Source organism: Oncorhynchus gorbuscha, linkage group LG11 (genome assembly GCF_021184085.1).
Source record: "Oncorhynchus gorbuscha isolate QuinsamMale2020 ecotype Even-year linkage group LG11, OgorEven_v1.0, whole genome shotgun sequence".
Taxonomy (NCBI): Eukaryota; Metazoa; Chordata; class Actinopteri; order Salmoniformes; family Salmonidae; genus Oncorhynchus; species Oncorhynchus gorbuscha.
The window spans coordinates 9,800,441-9,819,288 of record NC_060183.1 but is presented as its reverse complement, the minus strand read 5'-3'; the positions used below and the strand labels follow the sequence as shown (position 1 = coordinate 9,819,288).

Below are 18,848 nucleotides of genomic sequence, written 5' to 3'. Positions count from 1 at the left end.
AGTCAGATTTGGTTCAGTATCATTGTTATTTGATTTATTTATTTTTTGACCAAATATTTATCTCAAACAACTTTTTTCCCCTCTTGTTACTTTAAACTGTCGCACCCTTGTTTATAGGATTCCACCCAAGATCAGTTGAGTTTTGTCACCAAGCCATTAGGCATTTACAACAGCCACACAGGTCATGTGCTCCATTCTGATCACATCCTGATGTAGAGGGATGACTCTCTTTTTACATCAAAATTTCACATCTGACAAAAAGCTTCCCTGTTGCTTGGCCACTGAACAGCTTTCCATAGCAGTGCATTACTGTAGAAGAGAAAGCAATAAACTTTAAACACAAATAATCATTGTTTCTGTGTGGTACCTTTGTCTACGAGCCAGGTTCACAATACAGCGCTATGTATTTTCTCAATGTGAACTTTATTTATTTTTTTACCCTTGATCAATATACAATATCATACTCATTGCCCTTAACATTGTATGATCTATAGTATGAACATTCCAATAAATTGCAATTCACCATGTAACCATAAGTTTTCCACATCTCAGCTTATAAGAGCATAGGCTTCTTCAGATGCAAAGTTTAGAACTATTCAGACAGAAACGCAATGAATAGAGGCGACTGGATTCCGTACTCCACATAACAGGGAATCAGGTCAGGTCTATGTAGTACATTTCTATCCGAATATTCTGTAAATGTCCTCTCTCCTGAATAAACTGCATATGTACGCGACATTTCTGTACGAAACACTTGTCCCTGACCCCTGGCTTTTCCAAGGGGGCATTTCGTGAAGCACAATTTAGCTTCATGAAATGTTAGCCAGCCACATTTCCTAAACATTCAAAAACAATTGTGTATTTTTCTAGTTCCTAATATCACATATAGTAACCTGGGAGTTACATCTGAAAGGGTCATTGAAGTTATCTGGCAAACGCATCGACTGTGCTTAGTGAAACAACCCAGGTTCCAACATAGCGATGCTGAACCCCTGCAGTTTGGTTCACTAGCTAAGGAGTTCCATGTTTCTTTTTGCTTCGCTACAGTATTATACACTGAACGTGGGTGACCTGACGCCCTGGATTTCTGAGCGCGAAAGAGAGTGACTTCCTCACCTCTCATTCAGCTTTTTATTTTGCCGTTATTTAACTAGGCAAGTCAGTTCAGAACAAGTTCTTATTTACAATGATGGCCTACCCAGGCCCTAACCCGGATGACGCTGGGCCAATTGTGCGCCGCCCTATGGGACTCCCAATCACGGCCGATTGTGACACAGCCTGGGAACGAACCAGTGACGTCTCTAGCACCGCCTCTAATGCAGTTCCTTAGGCCACTCGAGACCCAAATACACAACCATCTGCACTGATCAGACTACACAGGATAGGTGAAAGCCTATCAGTAACATCTATTCCATGTTCACCTGTCTAGGTCTTTCACATCAGTGGAAAAGGGAACAAGAAGAGGATTTCACTAGACACTATTGAGATGCGCCCTACATGTTGCCTAAGGGTTGACGAGGGAAACAGAACCTTCCATCAGTGCGAGCCTCGTATCATGGCGAGCGGCCCGAGCCACATGCCGATTTTATCTATGATTCTGTGTGAGATCAGGCAGGCTGGGCAGCGATGTAGTATAACGTGACTGTCGTGGGGGTCGGACACTCCTTTTACACAGACAGATGCAACACTGACCTGGTCAAGCAATGAAATGTATATCAGACATGTTCAACTTGTGACATCTTGCAAAGTGATAGGTTTAATAGCTAACCGACTGGCTGTAACTTCATCCAGTTTGCAACGTGTGGCAGGTGGAGAACTATGTACTCTTATAACTGCTTGAGGAGACATTGTCGAGTGCGTCCGTGTTAACAAGTCTTAACTGCCGAACAGAACCGGTGAACAATAGCAAACTGTTTTGAGATGTATACACACGTATAGATTTACAATCCTGCTGTACAGTTAGCGGAGAACAACATTTGGAGTCATACTGTAAAATTGCATATTAAGAAAATAAAACCACGTTTACACCATCGATCTGTGTTTCAGGGAACGATAACTTTTAGATCATCAGACCCCTTCATTTACAATGAGTTAAGGTGCCCACAGCATACTGAGAGATTCGAGTGTCTCGCTCAGACATCTGTAAAAAAAAAAAAAAAAAACTTCTGACGACGTAGAGGTGAGCACACAAACGCATACATACAATACAGTCCACAATGTACAATCCAAATAGATGACTCTTTTTCATAACGTCATGAGCGGCACTTTCCAACATGTTTGTTTATTTGGTAACATCGATTTTCAAGTATACACCATATACTGACTCTAAACCGTTTTTTCCCCCCTATAGCACATAAAAAAAGACAACCCGTTGTGTATATACGTTGAGCCAATTGAATGTCTTCGAGTTTAGCTGTCTGAAGACGGGAGGATAATCTAGATGTTTTTATGGACTTTGAAAAGGGTGGCGACAAGTTTGTGTGTATTATCGTATTGCACAGAGCGATTGGTTTGGAATCTGGAATTGTTCTCATGGAAACAAACACCTTGTTACTATAGTAACTGAGGGCACGGGATGTCATGCGTTGTGTGTCGCGGTGTACTGATTCCCCCCCCCGTCCCCGTCAGTCCACATACATAGGGGAGATAGGGGAGGCAGGGATCTGGTCCAGGATACGACACACGTAGCTGGCCACGTCCACAAACCGCTCCTCGTACATCAGGATGAACGGGTGTTTCTGGAGGAGACAAACATTTATCTCAGCCACATAGAAACTAGGTCAAGCGTTGCTGTTGCCCGCATAGCAGTCAATACACAGTGAAATCCACAAACTTACCAGGAGCTCCTTGTACTTGGGCCGTTTTGACTCATCCTTTGTGAGGCTGTAGAACAAGACAAAAAGCAATTGGCAAGACAACAGAAAGAGCAATGTTTCCTTTTCACCATTCTACCAGGAGAGGGAGGAAGAAACCAATGGTGAATCCTCTAGGGTGAGAGTCTAATAGCAATGTCCACTGGAGGGAGTGGTAGACTGCTTTCACCAGAGGTGATACTCACCATAAATTGACAAAGTTGATGAACTTGGGGGAGAACTGTCTGTCCTCAGAGTTGCAGAGCTGCGGCGGCTCGCCCTTCACCACCTGGGTCAGCTGATCAAACACGCTATTCCACTTGGGGTACGGGAATCTGCCGGTGGCCAACTCATACTGAAGACACGCAGAAATGCAATTACTCATTGACTACCACCAACAAGGGTTTAGAAATAGTTAGATTGTGTATTTCTTAGTGTACAAATTGTTATCAATAACAGTGCAGCTAGGTTATAACATAGTAAACCTGTTTTTCCCCATTGGAGGCAATCAAATCAATGTATGAATTAACTGAATTGAATAACTACCAGGGTTATCCCCAAACTCCACACGTCAGATCGGACGTCGTAGCCTTGTCTGGATGCACTGGGGTCTATCCTCTCCGGCTGAGCAACAGGAAAAGAACGAACACAACTTTTCCACGATATACTGGACAATTCAGGAACCGAATCTTAATTTGACATTTTAGTGAGATTTTCACTTTTTTTTTTTTTTACAGACTTACTGCCATGTAGGGTCTGCAGCCTGCGTCTCTGGTCTTGGCTATAGAGTCCACCAGCTGACCGCTGATGCCAAAGTCACATAACTTGATGTTACCGTTACGGTCCATGAGAATGTTGGAAGGTTTGATGTCTGTAAGATCACAAACATACGGACGTTTTAGACTTCATGCACCACACACAGCTGGAATTTGCATAAATATGGCCAAAATTCTAAAAGATGAATCTGACAACTTACCTCTGTGAATTATTTTCAAGTTTTCTTTTAAGTGGTTCAGCGCTTTAACGGTCTGTACAGAAACAAACATCTCATTACAATCTGTGACCAACAACTGCATTAATATAAATATGTTATAAACAGATTATAGAGTCACAGAAAATAAAATAACCACTCACTGCTAATGTAATTTTGCCTAATATTTCCTCTGGAATGACGTCATCTAACGAACAATATACACATTTGTAGAATTTGTCGAATGAGGTAGACATTAGTTCCATACATATCCAACAGTCACCCTAAAGAGAAAGAAATGTCATTATTGATCACAAGTGTTCCACATTGTAACCAAACATGTCCTGCCACCACCCAGTCCAGACCAAACATTTGAGAATTACTACTGCCCCAGAACTGAACCTGTCTATTGAGTTATTCTCGCATTTCACCTTTCTCACCTATAACTGGATGCTATATACAGAACTAACATGCCCTGTATACACAGAAGTATGTGGACATCCCTTCAAATTAGTGGATTAGGCCATTTCAGCCACACCCGTTGCTGACAGATGTATAAAATCAAGCATAACAGCAATGCAAACTCCATAGACAAACATTGGCAGTTGAATGGCCCATACTGAAGAGCTCAGTGACTTTCAATGTGGCCCCGTCATAGGATGCCACTTTTTCAACAAGTCAGTTTGTCAAATTTCTTCCCTGCTAGAGCTGCCCCGGTCAACTGTAAGTGCTGTTATTGTAAAGTGGAAACATCTAGGAGCAACAACGGCTCAGCCGCAAAGTGGTAGGCCAACACAAGCTCACAGAATGGGACCGCCGAATGCTAAGGCACGTAAAAATCATCTGTCCTCGGTTGCAACACCCTCTACTGAGTTCCAAACTGGCTCTGGAAGCAACGTCAACACAACTATTCGTCGGGAGCTTCATGAAATGGGATTCCATGGCCGAGCAGCCACACACACACACAAGTCTAAGATCACAGTGCACAATGCCAAGCTTCACGATTTGGCAGCCCAACGGACAAATCTGGTGTGGTAGATGCCAGGAGAACCTAACCTGCCTAATGCATAGAGCACTGTAAAGATGGTGGAGGAGGAATAATGGTCTGGGGCAGTTCATGGTTCGGGCTAAGTCACTTACTTTCAACTTTTAACGCTACATCATATGATGACATTCTATGTGATTCTGCGCTTCCAACTTTGTGGCAACAGTTTGAGGAAAGCCCTTTCCTGTTTCAGCATGACAATGCACCCATGCACAAAAAGAGGTCCATACAGAAATGGTTTGTCAAGAATGGTGTGTAAAACTTTGACTGGCTTAAACAGAGCGCTGACCCCACTAATGCCCTTGTGGCTGAATGGAAGCAAGTCCCGCAGCAATGTTCCAACATCTAGTGGAAAGCCGTCCCAGAAGAGTGGAGGCTGTTATAGCAGCAAAGGGGGGGACCAACTCCATATTAATGACCATGATTTTGGAATGAGATGTTCGACAAGCAGGTGTCCACATACTTTTTGTCCATTAGTGTATAACATGCAACAATTAACGATTTTACTGAGTTAGTTTATATAAGGAAATCAGTCAATTGAAATGTTTGATTTTTTTACCATTATTTAACTTGGCAAGTCCGTTAAGAACAAATTCTTATTTTCAATTACAACCTGGGAACAGTGGGTTAACTGCCTGTTCAGGGGCAGAACGACAGATTTGTTTGTACCTTGTCAGCTCGGGGGTTCAATCTTCCAACCGTTTGGATACTAGTCCAACGCTCTAACCACTAGGCTACCTGCCGCCTGCAAATCAAATGATTAGGCCCTAATCTATGGCTTTCACATGACTGGGCAGGGGTGGAGCCATGAGGGGGGGGCATAGGAAGCCAGGCCCGGCCAATCTAAATGAGTTTTTCCCCACAAAAGAGCCTTATCATAGACAGAAATACTCCTCAGTTTCATCAGATGTCCTGGTGGCTGGTCTCAGATGAGCCCGCAGGTGAAGAAACCAGAGGTGGAGGTCCTGGGTTGGCATGGTTACACGTGGTCTGCGGTTGTGACGCAGGTAGGACGTACTACCAAATTCTTCATAAACGACTTGATGCGGCTTATGGTAAGAAATGAACATTCAATTCTCAATGCCAACATTTCTGGTGGTCATTCCTGCAGTCAGCATGCCAATTGCACGCTCCCTCAAAACCTGAGACATCTGTGGCACTGTGTGACAAAACTGCACATACTACAGTGGCCTTTTGTTGTCCCCAGCACAAAGTGCACCTGTGCAGATCATGCAGTTTAACCAGCTCCTTCACATGCCACACCTGTCAGGTGGATGGATTATCTTGACAAAGGACAAAGGCTCACTAACAAGGATGTAAACAAATGTGTGCACAAAATCTGAGCGAAATAAGATTTTGTGCATATAGAACATTTCTGTGAACTTTTATTTCACCGCATGAAACGTGGGACCAAGACTTTACATGTTGCGTTAATATTTTTTTTTTGTTCAGTAAAGAAACAGTCACTACTTCTAATATATAATATACAGTCATGTAGGTATTGAAACATGTACTGTAGATATTATATTAACCGATAACAGTCTCACTTACACTCCACATTGCCCTCTCCCACCTGGACAAGAGGAACACCTGTGAATGTTGTTTATTGACTCAAGCTCAGCGTTCAACACCATAGTACACTCGAAGCTTGGGACTTAACACCTCCCTCTGCAACTGGATCCTGGACTTCCTGATGGGCCACCCCTAGGTGGTAAGGGTAGGTAACAACACATCTGCCATGCTGATCATCAACACAGGGGCCCCTCAGGGGTGTGTGCTCAGTCCTCTCCTGTACTCCCTGTTCACACATGACTGCATGACCAGGCACGACTCCAACACCATCATTAAGTTTGCTGACGACCCGACAGCGGTAGGACTGATCACTGACGACGATGAGACAACCTACAGGGAGGAGGTCAGAGATCTGGCTGTGTGGTGTCAGGACTAGAGGTCGACCGATTATGATTTTTCAACACCGATACCGATTATTGGAGGACCCCCCCCCCCCCAAAGAAAAAGGCTGATGCCGATTAATGGGCCGATTTAAAAAAATAATAATAAATTTGTATTTGTAATAATGACAATTACAACAATACTGAATGAACACATATTTTAACTAAATATAATACATCAATAAAATCAATTTAGCCTCAAGTAAATAATGAAACATGTTCAATTTGGTTTAAATAATGCAAAAACAAAGTGTTTGGAGAAGAAAGTAAAAGTGCAATATGTGCTATGTAAGAAAGTTTCAGTTCCTTGCTCAGAACATGAGTCTTCAATATCCCAGGTAAGACGTTTTAGGTTGTAGTTATTATAGGACTATTTCCCTCTATACCATTTGTATTTCATTAACCTTTGACTATTGGATGTTCTTATAGGCACTTTAGTATTGCCAGCTTCCATCCCTCTCCTCGCCGCTACCTGGGCTCGAACCAGGAACACATCGTCAACAGCCACCCTCGAAGCAGCTTTACCCGTGCAGAGCAAGGGGAACAACTACTCCAAGTCTCAGAGCGTGTGACGTTTGAAACGCTATTAGCGCGCACCCAGTTAACTAGCTAGCCATTTCACATCGGTTACACCAGCCTAATCTCGGGAGTTGATCGGCTTGAAGTCATAAACAGCGCAATGCTTGAAGCACAGCGAAGAGCTGCTGGCAAAACGCACAAAAGTTCTGTTTGAATGAATGCTTACGAGCCTGCTGGTGCCTACCATCGCTCAGTCAGATGGTAGACTTAATTATAACATAATAACACAAAGAAATACGAGCCTTAGGTCATTAATATGTTTGAATCCGGAAACAATCATTTCGAAAACAAACATTTATTCTTTCAATGAAATACGGAACCGTTTCGTATTTTATCTAACGGGTGGCATCCCTAAGTCTAAATATTGCTGTTACATTTCACAACCTTCAATGTTATGTCATAATTACATAAAATTCTGGCAAATTAGTTCACAATGAGCCAGGCGGCCCATACTGTTGCATATACCCTGACTCCACGTGCAATGAACGCAAGAAAAGTGACAATTTCACCTGGTTAATATTGCCTGCTAACCTGGATTTCTTTTAGCTAAATATGCAGGTTTAAAAATATATACTTCTCTGTATTGATTTTAAGAAAGGCATTGATGTTCATGGTTAGGTACACATTGGAGCAACGATACGCACTGCATCAATTATATGCAACGCAGGACACGCTAAATAAACTAGTAATATCATCAACCATGTGTAGTTAACTAGTGATTATGATTGATTGATTGTTTTTTTATAAGATAAGTTTAATGCCAACTAGCAACTTACCTTGGCTTCTTCCTGCATTTGTTTAACATGCAGGCTCCTCGTGAGGCAGGTTGTTAGAGCGTTGGACTAGTAACCGTAAGGTTGCAAGATTGAATCCCTGAGCTGACAAGGTAAAAATATGTCGTTCTGGCCCTGAACAAGGCAGTTAACCCACTGTTCCTAGGCCGTCATTGAAAATAAGAATGTGTTCTTAACTGACTTGCCTAGTTAAATAAAGATAAATAATAAAAAATAATAAATAGGCTATATCGGGGGCTTCCAAAAATACAGATTTCCGATTGTTATGAAAACCTAATTAAATCTGCCATTCCGATTAATCGGTCGAACTCTAGCCAGGACATCAACCTTTCCCTCAACGTCAGCAAGACAAAGGAGTTGAATGTGGACTACAGGAAACATGCACCCATTCACATTGATGGGGAGTGGAGCAGGTCGAGAGCTTCAAGTTAATCGGTCTCCACATCACTAAGGAATTAACACCAACACAGTCATGAAGAAGACACAACAATGCCTCAGGAAGCAAAATAAATATTTGTCATGGGCCTTCAGATCCTCAAAAAGTACTACAGCTGCACCATTGAGAGAATCTTGAATGTCTGCATCACCACTTGGTACGGCAACTGTTCGGTGCTACAGAGGGTAGTGCGTACGAGCTCCCCGCCATCAAGGAGCTCTGTACCAGACATGTCAGAGGAAGGCCCTAAAAATTGACTCCAGCCACCCAAGTCATAGACTGTTCTCTTTGCTATCGCACAGCAAGCAGTACCGATGCACCAAGTCTGGAACCAATAGGACCAGGAACAGCTTCAAATAGCTACCCGGACTATCTGCATTGAACCCCCTTTGCACGAACTCTTTAGACTCATCACATACGCTGCTGCTAATCTATCGTGCCTAGTCACTTTATCCCTCCCTATATGTACTCATCTACTTCAATTACCTCGTACCCCTGCCCATCAACTCAGTACTGATAACCCATGTATATAGCCAAGTTATTGTTGCTCATTGTGTATTTATTCCTTGTCTTATTAACAAGGGAAAGGACCCATCAGTTAGCATTAGTGTTAGTCCACACCTGTCGTTTACCAATCATGTGACAAATAAAATGTGATTTGAAAAGTCTCACCTCTCTGAAGAGAGCTCCGTAGAACTGAACGATGTAGAGACAGTCACTACTCCTCATCACCACGTCTAGATCCATCAGCAGCTGCTTCTGCTCCTTCTCATCCACCGTGGAACGGATCCTCTGAGGAGGGGGGGGGGGCAGAGAAGACAACAGGTGTTCAGCAGAAATAGAGGAAACGATTAACAGCTCAGAGATCAGTTTTATAGTCCTAGTCGTCACCCGATGAAGACCATTAAAAACCCTGTTGTATGTATCTCTAGGTCTACCATCCACCAAGAACCAAGACAATATTTCACCAGGTCTCGTACTTATTATGCATCATCCTTGAGATGCACACATTTTTCTCCCCAGTGTCATGATATCCAATTGTGATCCACTACAATCTTGCCTCAACGCTGCAACTCCCCAACGGGATTGGGAGGCGAAAGTTGGTGTTATTCTTCCCCGAAACATGACCCGCTGAACCGTGCTCCTTAACACCCGCCCGCTTAACCCGGATCAATCTGATTTACGAGGTGCGTAGACTACAGTATATCAACGTTAGTATTCAACTTGGAACGCCTCAGTCAGTGAGAGCAGCTGGTGTGGTCACCTTGACGGCCATGATCTGTCCACTGGGTTTGTGCTGCATCTGGTTGACGGAGCCGTAGGCCCCGCGGCCGATCTCCCCCAGGTCCCTCAGGTCCTCGGCCGTGAAGTCACAGGCATTCTCCGTAGAAATCTTCAGCTTCCCCGACGACTCGATACTGTGTGTCCTCATACGCTCTCTGTAGGGGGAGGGAGAGGAGGAAGAGCAGGGAGGGGATGAAGAAGAGAGGAAAGAGATGTGGGGAAGGACGAAGACGGGGTGAGAGAGGGATGAGGTGGAAAGAGGAATAGAGAGGAAAAAGAGGAAACAGAGAGAGAATGAAGAAGAGAGTGTTTTGGGGCAGAAGGGAGCATCATATGATGCACAAGGAAGTGATTTCTAACCCACCTCGTTCCTTTACAATCATAACGTCTTGGTTTCTTCCTCAATAGCAGACCACACTGAAGAAGAGACTGAAGATGCTAACTAATCATGCAGCCATTTTGCTGTATTCTCAGAGCCGTCTTAAACAGTATTCCTTCACACAGACAGTACCCTACAGAGCGTGTGAAGATGTTTCTCTTCAACAATAAAACCAAACAGAAATACATAACCTGTTAGAAAGCTAAAGACTATCAGGTCTCTAAACGTGCATTTCTGATCCGCTCTCCACAGCACTTACATGTGTGGGTTCTGGAAGGAAGGGGCAGTTGAAGGTGAGGGATTGAGGGGCAACCTGGTAGCTGGCTTCACTGAAGGGTTGGCGAAGTTCAGCTTCAGGGCTTTACGTTTACCTGGCAGAGAGACACAGAGGGAAACAGTTTGTACACAACATATGCTGGTTAGGGAATAAGGGAAACCGGGTGATGCTACATTGGGGAATGGGACATATAGTTATGATTCTATGGGGATGAAACCGAATAGGATGTAAGAGCATGGAATAAGTATATTTCACAATATTAAATCGTTTTCAGGACTGTTTCATAAAGTGAGACCAATAACCATGTTTCCATCAACAGTTTTCACAAGAGTAAACTTTAAAGTATTTTTTTAATCATGAGAGATGGGATGGAAACAGGAAGTTTCTGGTATAATTTAATACATTTGTTCGTTTGACATGGTGGGATTATTTTGTGTCGGTAAAATTTGTTATGTCAGAAATGGCGATGGAAACTCCTTAATGCACAAACATTGATATAAACACCATCATATCAAAGTAGACTTGGAATCACGTGATGATATGATGTGGTCCTCCCACTACGACTCAGGTAACCATGCAGTTTATTAGGCTACAGATGAACTAACTTATGAACTGCACAGGGTGATGAAAGCGCACGGTGATCTTGATGATCCAATAAATAATGAGGGTTTGATTCTGCTGACATTATTATCGACGCTTGAGTTCCTTTTGTCAGTCTTATCCATAATAATCTCAGTATGTGGACTAGCCTACGCACACGTGCCAAGACCATTTGCTATTTAACGTAACAGTTTGTGACAAAACTATTGGTAGAATTGAAAAAGTGTTGGGAAACATTTATTCAGTACACGAAAACTGATTTTCTTTCTGCAGTTCCCAGTTCTAGTGGGAAAATTCACATTTTCTTTATGCGGATTTTAGAATATTCACATGAAAATCTCTCACTAACTTGATGGAAACCTAGCTATTGAGAACCATTTCAATAAAAACTAGTAAGCCACAAACTCCACTAAGTCATGTAACCAGAAGTCTCTGACAAAGTTGAGTTTCAGTGCAAATTAAGTTGAATTTCAGTACATTAAAGTACCAGTGATGTTTCAGGAGACTGGAAATAATTATTATACCTACACTCGATCCCTCCGATGTCAACAATTACAGACCAGTATCCCTTCTTTCTTTTCTCTCCAAAACTCTTGAACGTGCCGTCCTTGGCCAGCTCTCCCGCTATCTCTCTCTGAATGACCTTCTTGATCCAAATCAGTCAGGTTTCAAGACTAGTCATTCAACTGAGACTGCTCTCCTCTGTATCACGGAGGCGCTCCGCACTGCTAAAGCTAACTCTATCTCCTCTGCTCTCATCCTTCTAGATATAATAATAATAATAATATCTATCGGCTGCCTTCGATACTGTGAACCATCAGATCCTCCTCTCCACCCTCTCCGAGTTGGGCATCTCCGGCGCGGCCCACGCTTGGATTGCGTCCTACCTGACAGGTCGCTCCTACCAGGTGGTGTGGCGAGAATCTGTCTCCTCACCACGCGCTCTCACCACTGGTGTCCCCCAGGGCTCTGTTCTAGGCCCTCACCTATTCTCGCTATACACCAAGTCACTTGGCTCTGTCATAACCTCACATGGTCTCTCCTATCATTGCTATGCAGACGACACACAACTAATCTTCTCCTTTCCCCCTTCTGATGACCAGCTGGCGAATCGCATCTCTGCATGTCTGGCAGACATATCAGTATGGATGACGGATCACCACCTCAAGCTGAACCTCGGCAAGACGGAGCTGCTCTTCCTCCCGGGGAAGGACTGCCCATTCCATGGTCTCGCCATCACGGTTGACAACTCCATTGTGTCCTCCTCCCAGAGCGCTAAGAACCTTGGTGTGATTCTGGACAACACCCTGTCGTTCTCAACCAACATCAAGGCGGTGGCCCGTTCCTGTAGGTTCATGCTCTACAACATCCGCAGAGTACGACCCTGCCTCACACAGGAAGCGGCGCAGGTCCTAATCCAGGCACTTGTCATCTCCCGTCTGGATTACTGCAACTCGCTGTTGGCTGGGCTCCCTGCCTGTGCCATTAAACCCCTTCAACTCATCCAGAACGCCGCAGCCCGTCTGGTGTTCAACCTTCCCAAGTTCTCTCACGTCACCCCGCTCCTCCGTTCTCTCCACTGGCTTCCAGTTGAAGCTCGCATCCGCTACAAGACCATGGTGCTTGCCTACGGAGCTGTGAGGGGAACGGCACCTCAGTACCTCCAGGCTCTGATCAGGCCCTACACCCAAACAAGGGCACTGCGTTCATCCACCTCTGGCCTGCTCGCCTCCCTACCACTGAGGAAGTACAGCTCCCGCTCAGCCCAGTCAAAACTGTTCGCTGCTCTGGCCCCCCAATGGTGGAACAAACTCCCTCACGACGCCAGGAAAGCGGAGTCAATCACCACCTTCCGGAGACACCTGAAACCCCACCTCTTTAAGGAATACCTAGGATAGGATAAGTATCCCCCCTTTAAGATTTAGATGCACTATTGTAAAGTGACTGTTCCACTGGATGTCATAAGGTGAATGCACCAATTTGTAAGTCGCTCTGGATAAGAGCGTCTGCTAAATGACTTAAATGTAAATGTAAATGATTATAGCTACAGATCATTCGGAAAGTATTCAGACCCGTTGACATTTTCCACATTCTGTTAGTTTACGGCCTTATTCTAAAATGGATTAAAAATGTAATTTTCCTCATCAATCGACAAACAATACCATAATGACAAAGCAAAAACAGTTTAGACATTTTTGCAAATGTATTAAAAAGTTTATATTAAAAAAACACACATTTACATAAGTATTCAGACCCTTTACTCTGTACTTTGTTGAAGCACCTTTGGCAGCGATTACAGCCGAGTCTTCTTGGGTATGACACTACAAGCTTGGCACACCTGTATTTGGGGAGTTTCTCCCATTCGTCTCTGCAGATCCTCTCAAGCTCTGTCAGGTTGAATGGGGAGTGTCGCTTCAGTTATTTTCAGGTGTCTCCAGAGATGTTAGAGCGGATTAAAGTCCGGGCTCTGGCTGGGGCACTCAAGGACATTCAGAGACTTGTCTCGAAGCTACTCCAGTGTTGTCTTGGCTGTGTGCTTAGGGTCGTTGTCCTGTTGGAAGGTGAACCTTCGCCCCAGTCTGAGGTCCTGAGCGCTCTGGAGCAGGTTTTCATCAAGGATCTCTGTACTTTCTCCCTGCATCTTTCTCTCGACCCTGATATATTCTCTCAGTCCCTGCCACTGAAAAACATCCCCACAGCATAATGCTGCCGCCACCATGCTTCACAATAGGGATGGTGCCAGGTTTCCTCCAGATGTGGCGCTTGGCATTCAGGCCAAAGAGTTCAATCTTGGTTTCATCAGACCAGAGAATCTTGTTCTTCCCCTGGGTGGCCAGCTCAAGGAAGAGTCTTGGTGGTTCCAAACTTCTTCCATTTAAGAATGATGGAGGCCACTGTGTTCTTGGGGACCTTCAATGCTGCAGACATTTTTTGGTACCCTTCGCCAGATCTGTGCCTTAACACAATCCTGTTTCGGAGCTCTACGGACAATTCCTTCGACCTTGTGGCTTGGTTTTTGCTCTGACATGCACTGTCAACTGTGGGACCTTATATAAACAGGTGTGTGCCTTTCCAAATCATGTCCAATCAATTGAATTTACCACAGGTGGACTCCAAGTAGGGTTAGGGTTAACTGCCTAGGAACGGTGGGTTAACTGCCTAGGAACGGTGGGTTAACTGCCTAGGAACGGTGGGTTAACTGCCTAGGAACGGTGGGTTAACAGCCTAGGAACGGTGGGTTAACTGCCTAGGAACGGTGGGTTAACTGCCTAGGAACGGTGGGTTAACTGCCTAGGAACGGTGGGTTAACAGCCTAGGAACAGTGGGTTAACTGCCTAGGAACGGTGGGTTAACTGCCTTGTTCAGGGGCAGAACGACAGATGTGTTCCTTTGTCAGCTCTGAGATTCGATCTTGCAACCTTTCTGGTTACTAGTCCAACGCTCTAACTACCTTCCGCCCCACAATATCAACTATTCCGCACTAGCATAGTAGATATCTGTTGACTCTTTAAGAAGTGCTCCATTTGACTATCATGGTCTTGTATCAGGGTTATATGTCACATAATAACTGTTAAATACTCCACCAGATGATGATGTTGAGGATGAGATGGGAATGTGTCGGTCTTATTGGACAGTGAACAGTGGCCTACAGGGTCAAATCAGAGGTGCAGTACTAGTTGTCCCTTTAACCATATACCCAGGTGGAAATAGGTCCTCGTGAAAAAATAAAGGAGAGAGCAACACACTCTAGGAGCTCAGATAAAGTCATTTAATAACCAACGTTTGGACAGACAAACTGTCTTCATCGGGGTATAATGACAAACACTGAGAGTCACTGAGTTTATATAGTGTCAAAGGACACACACAGGTGTCTGTAATCATGGCCGGGTGTGGCTTGATATCATTGGTTAATTTACCGGTATAGCCATATTTCTGTCGAAATCAGATTGTTTTTTGCTCATTCTTTTGATTCGACAGAATTGGCAGTAGGGCTGACTGTTTTTCAAGGGAAGCGGGTGACAACTATCAGCCCTCAACAAACTGTTAGGATCAGTAGGATTCCTGTAAAGATCAGTGTATAGAACATTATCCTCACACAAAATCAGACGATCAAGGAAACCGATTTGACGTGTGTCAGATTGCATAGTAAATCTCAGATGCTCAGAATAAGAGATTTAAAAAAGCATGGAATGCCTGGAGTTGTTTTGCAGTACCCCAACTAGTGGTCCCTTTAACCATTATGCCCAGGTGAAAATGGGTCATCACCCAAACCAACGCTCCACCATGGATTAGATTAGTTAATATAGAACAGTGGACAGACAGCCCACTAGCAGATAATCACACAGACTGCATCTCAATAGTCTAGAGTGGCTTCCACTCCTTGTCTCCTCTCCTTTGCGGCTCTGACAACACATACTAAGTTAACTTCTCTAGGGTAGTGGGCAGCATTTGGAATTTTGGATGAAAAGCATGCCTAAATTAAACTGCCTTCTACTCAGGCCCAGAAGATAGAATATCACAGAGCTCTTTCATGCACGCGACCGAGAGTGCCTTTCTTGTTTACCTTTTATATTGACAACGTTATTGTCCGGTTTAAATATTATCGATTATTTAGACTAAAAACAACCTGAGGCTTGAATGTAAACATCGTTTGACATGTTTCTATGAACTTTACGGATACAATTTGGATTTTTTTGTCTGCCTGTTGTGACTGCGTTTGAGCCTGTGGATTACTGAAGAAAACGTGCGAACAAAATGGAGGTTTTCGGATATAAAGAGAGACTTTATTGAACAAAAGGAACATTTATTGAATAAATTGTCTTCTGAGTGCAAACATATGAAGATCATCACAGTTAAGTGATTAATTGTTTCTCTATTTCTGACTTGTGTAACTCTTCTACGTGGCTGGTTACTCTTTGTAATGATTTGTCTGCTGGGCTATGTTCTCAAATTTTTTTAAGGTATGCTTTCGCCGTAAAGCATTTTCGAAATCTGACACCGTGGTTGGATTCACAAGAAGTTCATCTTTAAACCTACGTAAAATAGTTCTGTATTTGTAGTTCTGTATTTGAATTTGGCGCTCTGCATTCTCACTGGATGTTGGCCAGGTGGGACGCTAGCCCACATACCCTAGAGAGGTTAAAGACATACGGTCGATACCAACCAAATATCTGCTTTTACCTTTCACTCAATGCATATGGATGAAAGCAGACAGAGAGAGGAAGCCACTTCCAAATATTGAGATGCACCCACAGAGAGAGAGAGGGTTGATGTGCTACGAGAGTGTGTTAGTGGGTATAATTTGTGAAACGTTCCAACAGGAATCTGTTCCAAAAACGTACATAAATAACAAGGTTGTATAGCGGCAGAATTAAATCCCGGGTAGGGAGTGGGCTAATTCATAAAGTTAACTCACCACGTTAATTCCTGAAAAATGTCTGTCCTCAGTCTGGTAGCCTATGTACAAATATTAAGAATAAGCTACGTGGTGAGTTGATGGCTATTTGGCAGCTAGTTAGCTAGGTGAATTGATCAAGCAATTTTGTATGCGTCGTTTATTGGCAACTTTGTACTTTACAAAGTTTTTGGAACAGATTCCTGTTGGAATGTTCCACAAATTATACCCACCCTATCTGAAACCCTAAAAGGAGAGAGAGAGAGGGAGAGGGGAGATATCCTCCTGTTGTCTGGTCATTATATAACCTGGATGGAAGTCATCAATGCACTATGACTGTGCAACCCTGGCTTTCAAGGGCAAGTGAGAGCTGGTTATGTTATTTATGCTACCCTACACATATTTGGCTGTCTAAGATTTTGGGCCTCACGTATACAATAATTTATTTTCAGTAGCTATGGAATGGTGGCAAACTTCTAACATGGAACCCATACTAATTCATGAAAACACAACGTAATACAGAATGAGGAAATCAAACACAAAAGAGAAATGGGGAGCAGAAAACAATGGTGAATCATATTCCATCACATGAACCAAGTAATATTCTACTGAAATCCTATAAATAAAAATAAATAGTACCTGTTTCGTTTTGACACCTCCAGCACGTGTTGCTTTCTGAAATATTTAAAAATAAAAGAGTTGAACCTGGACAATTCCCGACAGACACACACGAAGTACATAGTAGATAGCTACATAATACGATGTCACTCAAAATATAGCACTGACAGTTAACATTTAAATGCCAATTATCTCCCATAGTTTAAAAAGGTAAAATATATATTAGAAAACAAAGTAATTGAGTCGTTATTATCTACAAATAGTGTAATTAATTGAGTAACAATACAGTAATAAATACGTAGGTTTTTCAATCTGGTAGTAGGCCTTGGGTTGAGTTGTGCATGAAGCAGCGAACATCGGTTGATGTAAACTCAATTGCAGTGGACCGTCTGTAACTGCAACGCAACACTTTTCAGTTGGTGCGTTTACATATCAGCGGCTGTAACATAGTTACAGTACACCTCGCAGAAAAACACAATGTTGCAACAAATTGCCGACGCGCTACATTTAGAACAATATATAGTTAGCTACACTGCATCTCTGCTATGTAGCTTAGCCTCGGGGCAATGGTAGTTAGGCGAGCCAAGTCATGTTTTTCAACAGCTAACGTTTAACAGCTCTGGTCAACTTGAAAATAGACATTTAGGGCATCTGGTCTAACCTTGCATGCTGCTGACGGTGGTCATGTGTTGTGTTTGCGGGTGATGGTGGTGCGAGGTGGATCCTGCAATGTTGCTGTTTCCGCTGGAGGTTGTTGAGTTGCTGCTGGAACTGGGAGTCGCCATTGTTGTGTTCGATTCCAGCAGCACCGAGGCTGCGATGCAGGCAGAGCAAACTTCTCCCTCTCTCTCTCTCTCTCTCTCTCTCCACACGGGACACTGCGCCAGAGAACGCAGCACAGCATAGACGGCCACGTCTATGGACGTCCCGGGCCCAGTCACGGAAGTATGTGCGTAACAAGTTACGCTAGAAAGGGTAGGGGTTTCCATTGGGCTGGTATGGGACGCCAAGCTTTAACTTTGGGCACCGCACGTACTGTGGAGGCTACTGGAGCAACCATTTTTGATGATTCTAGTTGATATGGCTAGAGGGAAGGCTATAGACATAAGGTTGGCCCAGAAGTAGAGGGGTTGTAAAGTAGGCCAATGCGTGAGCAGAGGCGGACTGGCCATCTGGCATTTCGGGGCAAATGTCAGATGGGCTGGCCCATTTGTAGCACCTAGGGCCAGTCTAACAATTTGTTGTTGTTGTTGCAGGGTAGCCTATTGGTTAGAGTGTTGGACTAGTAACTGAAAGGCTGCAAGTTCAAACCCCCGAGCTGACAAGGTACAAATCTGTCATTGTGCCCCTGAACAGGCAGTTCACCCACTGTTCCTAGGCCATCATTGAAAATAAGAATTTGTTCTTAACTGACTTGCCTGGTTAAATAAAGGTTCCAAAAAATACAAATCAGATGTTATTGCGAGTATAGCGAAATGCTTGTGCTTCTTTAAAAATATATATATATATTTTTTACCTTTATTTAACCAGGTAGGCTAGTTGAGTACAAGTTCTCATTTACAACTGCGACCTGGCCAAGATAAAGCAACACAAACAACAACACAGAGTTACACATGGAATAAAGAAAACATAGTCAATAATACAGTAGAACAAATGAAAACAAAAGG

At 43.5% G+C, this 18,848-nt stretch overlaps 1 protein-coding gene across 2 annotated transcripts; it reads right to left on the bottom strand.

Annotated features, from left to right (window-relative positions):
• Window positions 1–404: 404 nt before the first annotated feature.
• LOC124048091 (dual specificity mitogen-activated protein kinase kinase 4-like) lies at window positions 405–18,239 on the bottom strand. 2 transcript variants are annotated; one of them, XM_046368516.1, is made up of 12 exons: window positions 17,843–18,232; window positions 17,203–17,238; window positions 10,551–10,662; window positions 9,893–10,067; window positions 9,301–9,420; window positions 3,987–4,106; window positions 3,829–3,880; window positions 3,596–3,723; window positions 3,399–3,476; window positions 3,059–3,207; window positions 2,838–2,883; window positions 2,259–2,738 (listed from the first exon to the last, which is right to left on the bottom strand). In XM_046368516.1, the coding sequence occupies exons 1-12, from the start codon at window positions 18,168–18,170 to the stop codon at window positions 2,625–2,627; spliced, it is 1,458 nt and encodes a 485-aa protein (XP_046224472.1). In that variant the 5' UTR covers window positions 18,171–18,232; the 3' UTR covers window positions 2,259–2,624. The 2 variants fall into 2 exon arrangements, with proteins under 2 accessions (XP_046224473.1, XP_046224472.1); XM_046368517.1 differs by lacking the exon at window positions 3,987–4,106 and having other exon boundaries at window positions 405–2,738; window positions 17,843–18,239.
• Window positions 18,240–18,848: the final 609 nt, after the last annotated feature.

Coding starts and splice junctions, on each gene's coding strand:
- LOC124048091 (XM_046368516.1), bottom strand. CDS start 18,170: ATGGAAACCCCTACCCTTTCTAGCGTAACTTGTTACGCACATACTTCC. Junction 17,239..17,842: donor CACCGTCAGCAGCATGCAAG/GTTAGACCAGAT, acceptor TAAATATTTCAG/AAAGCAACACGTGCTGGAGG. Junction 10,663..17,202: donor GAGGTGTCAAAACGAAACAG/GTACTATTTATT, acceptor TCTCTCTGCCAG/GTAAACGTAAAGCCCTGAAG.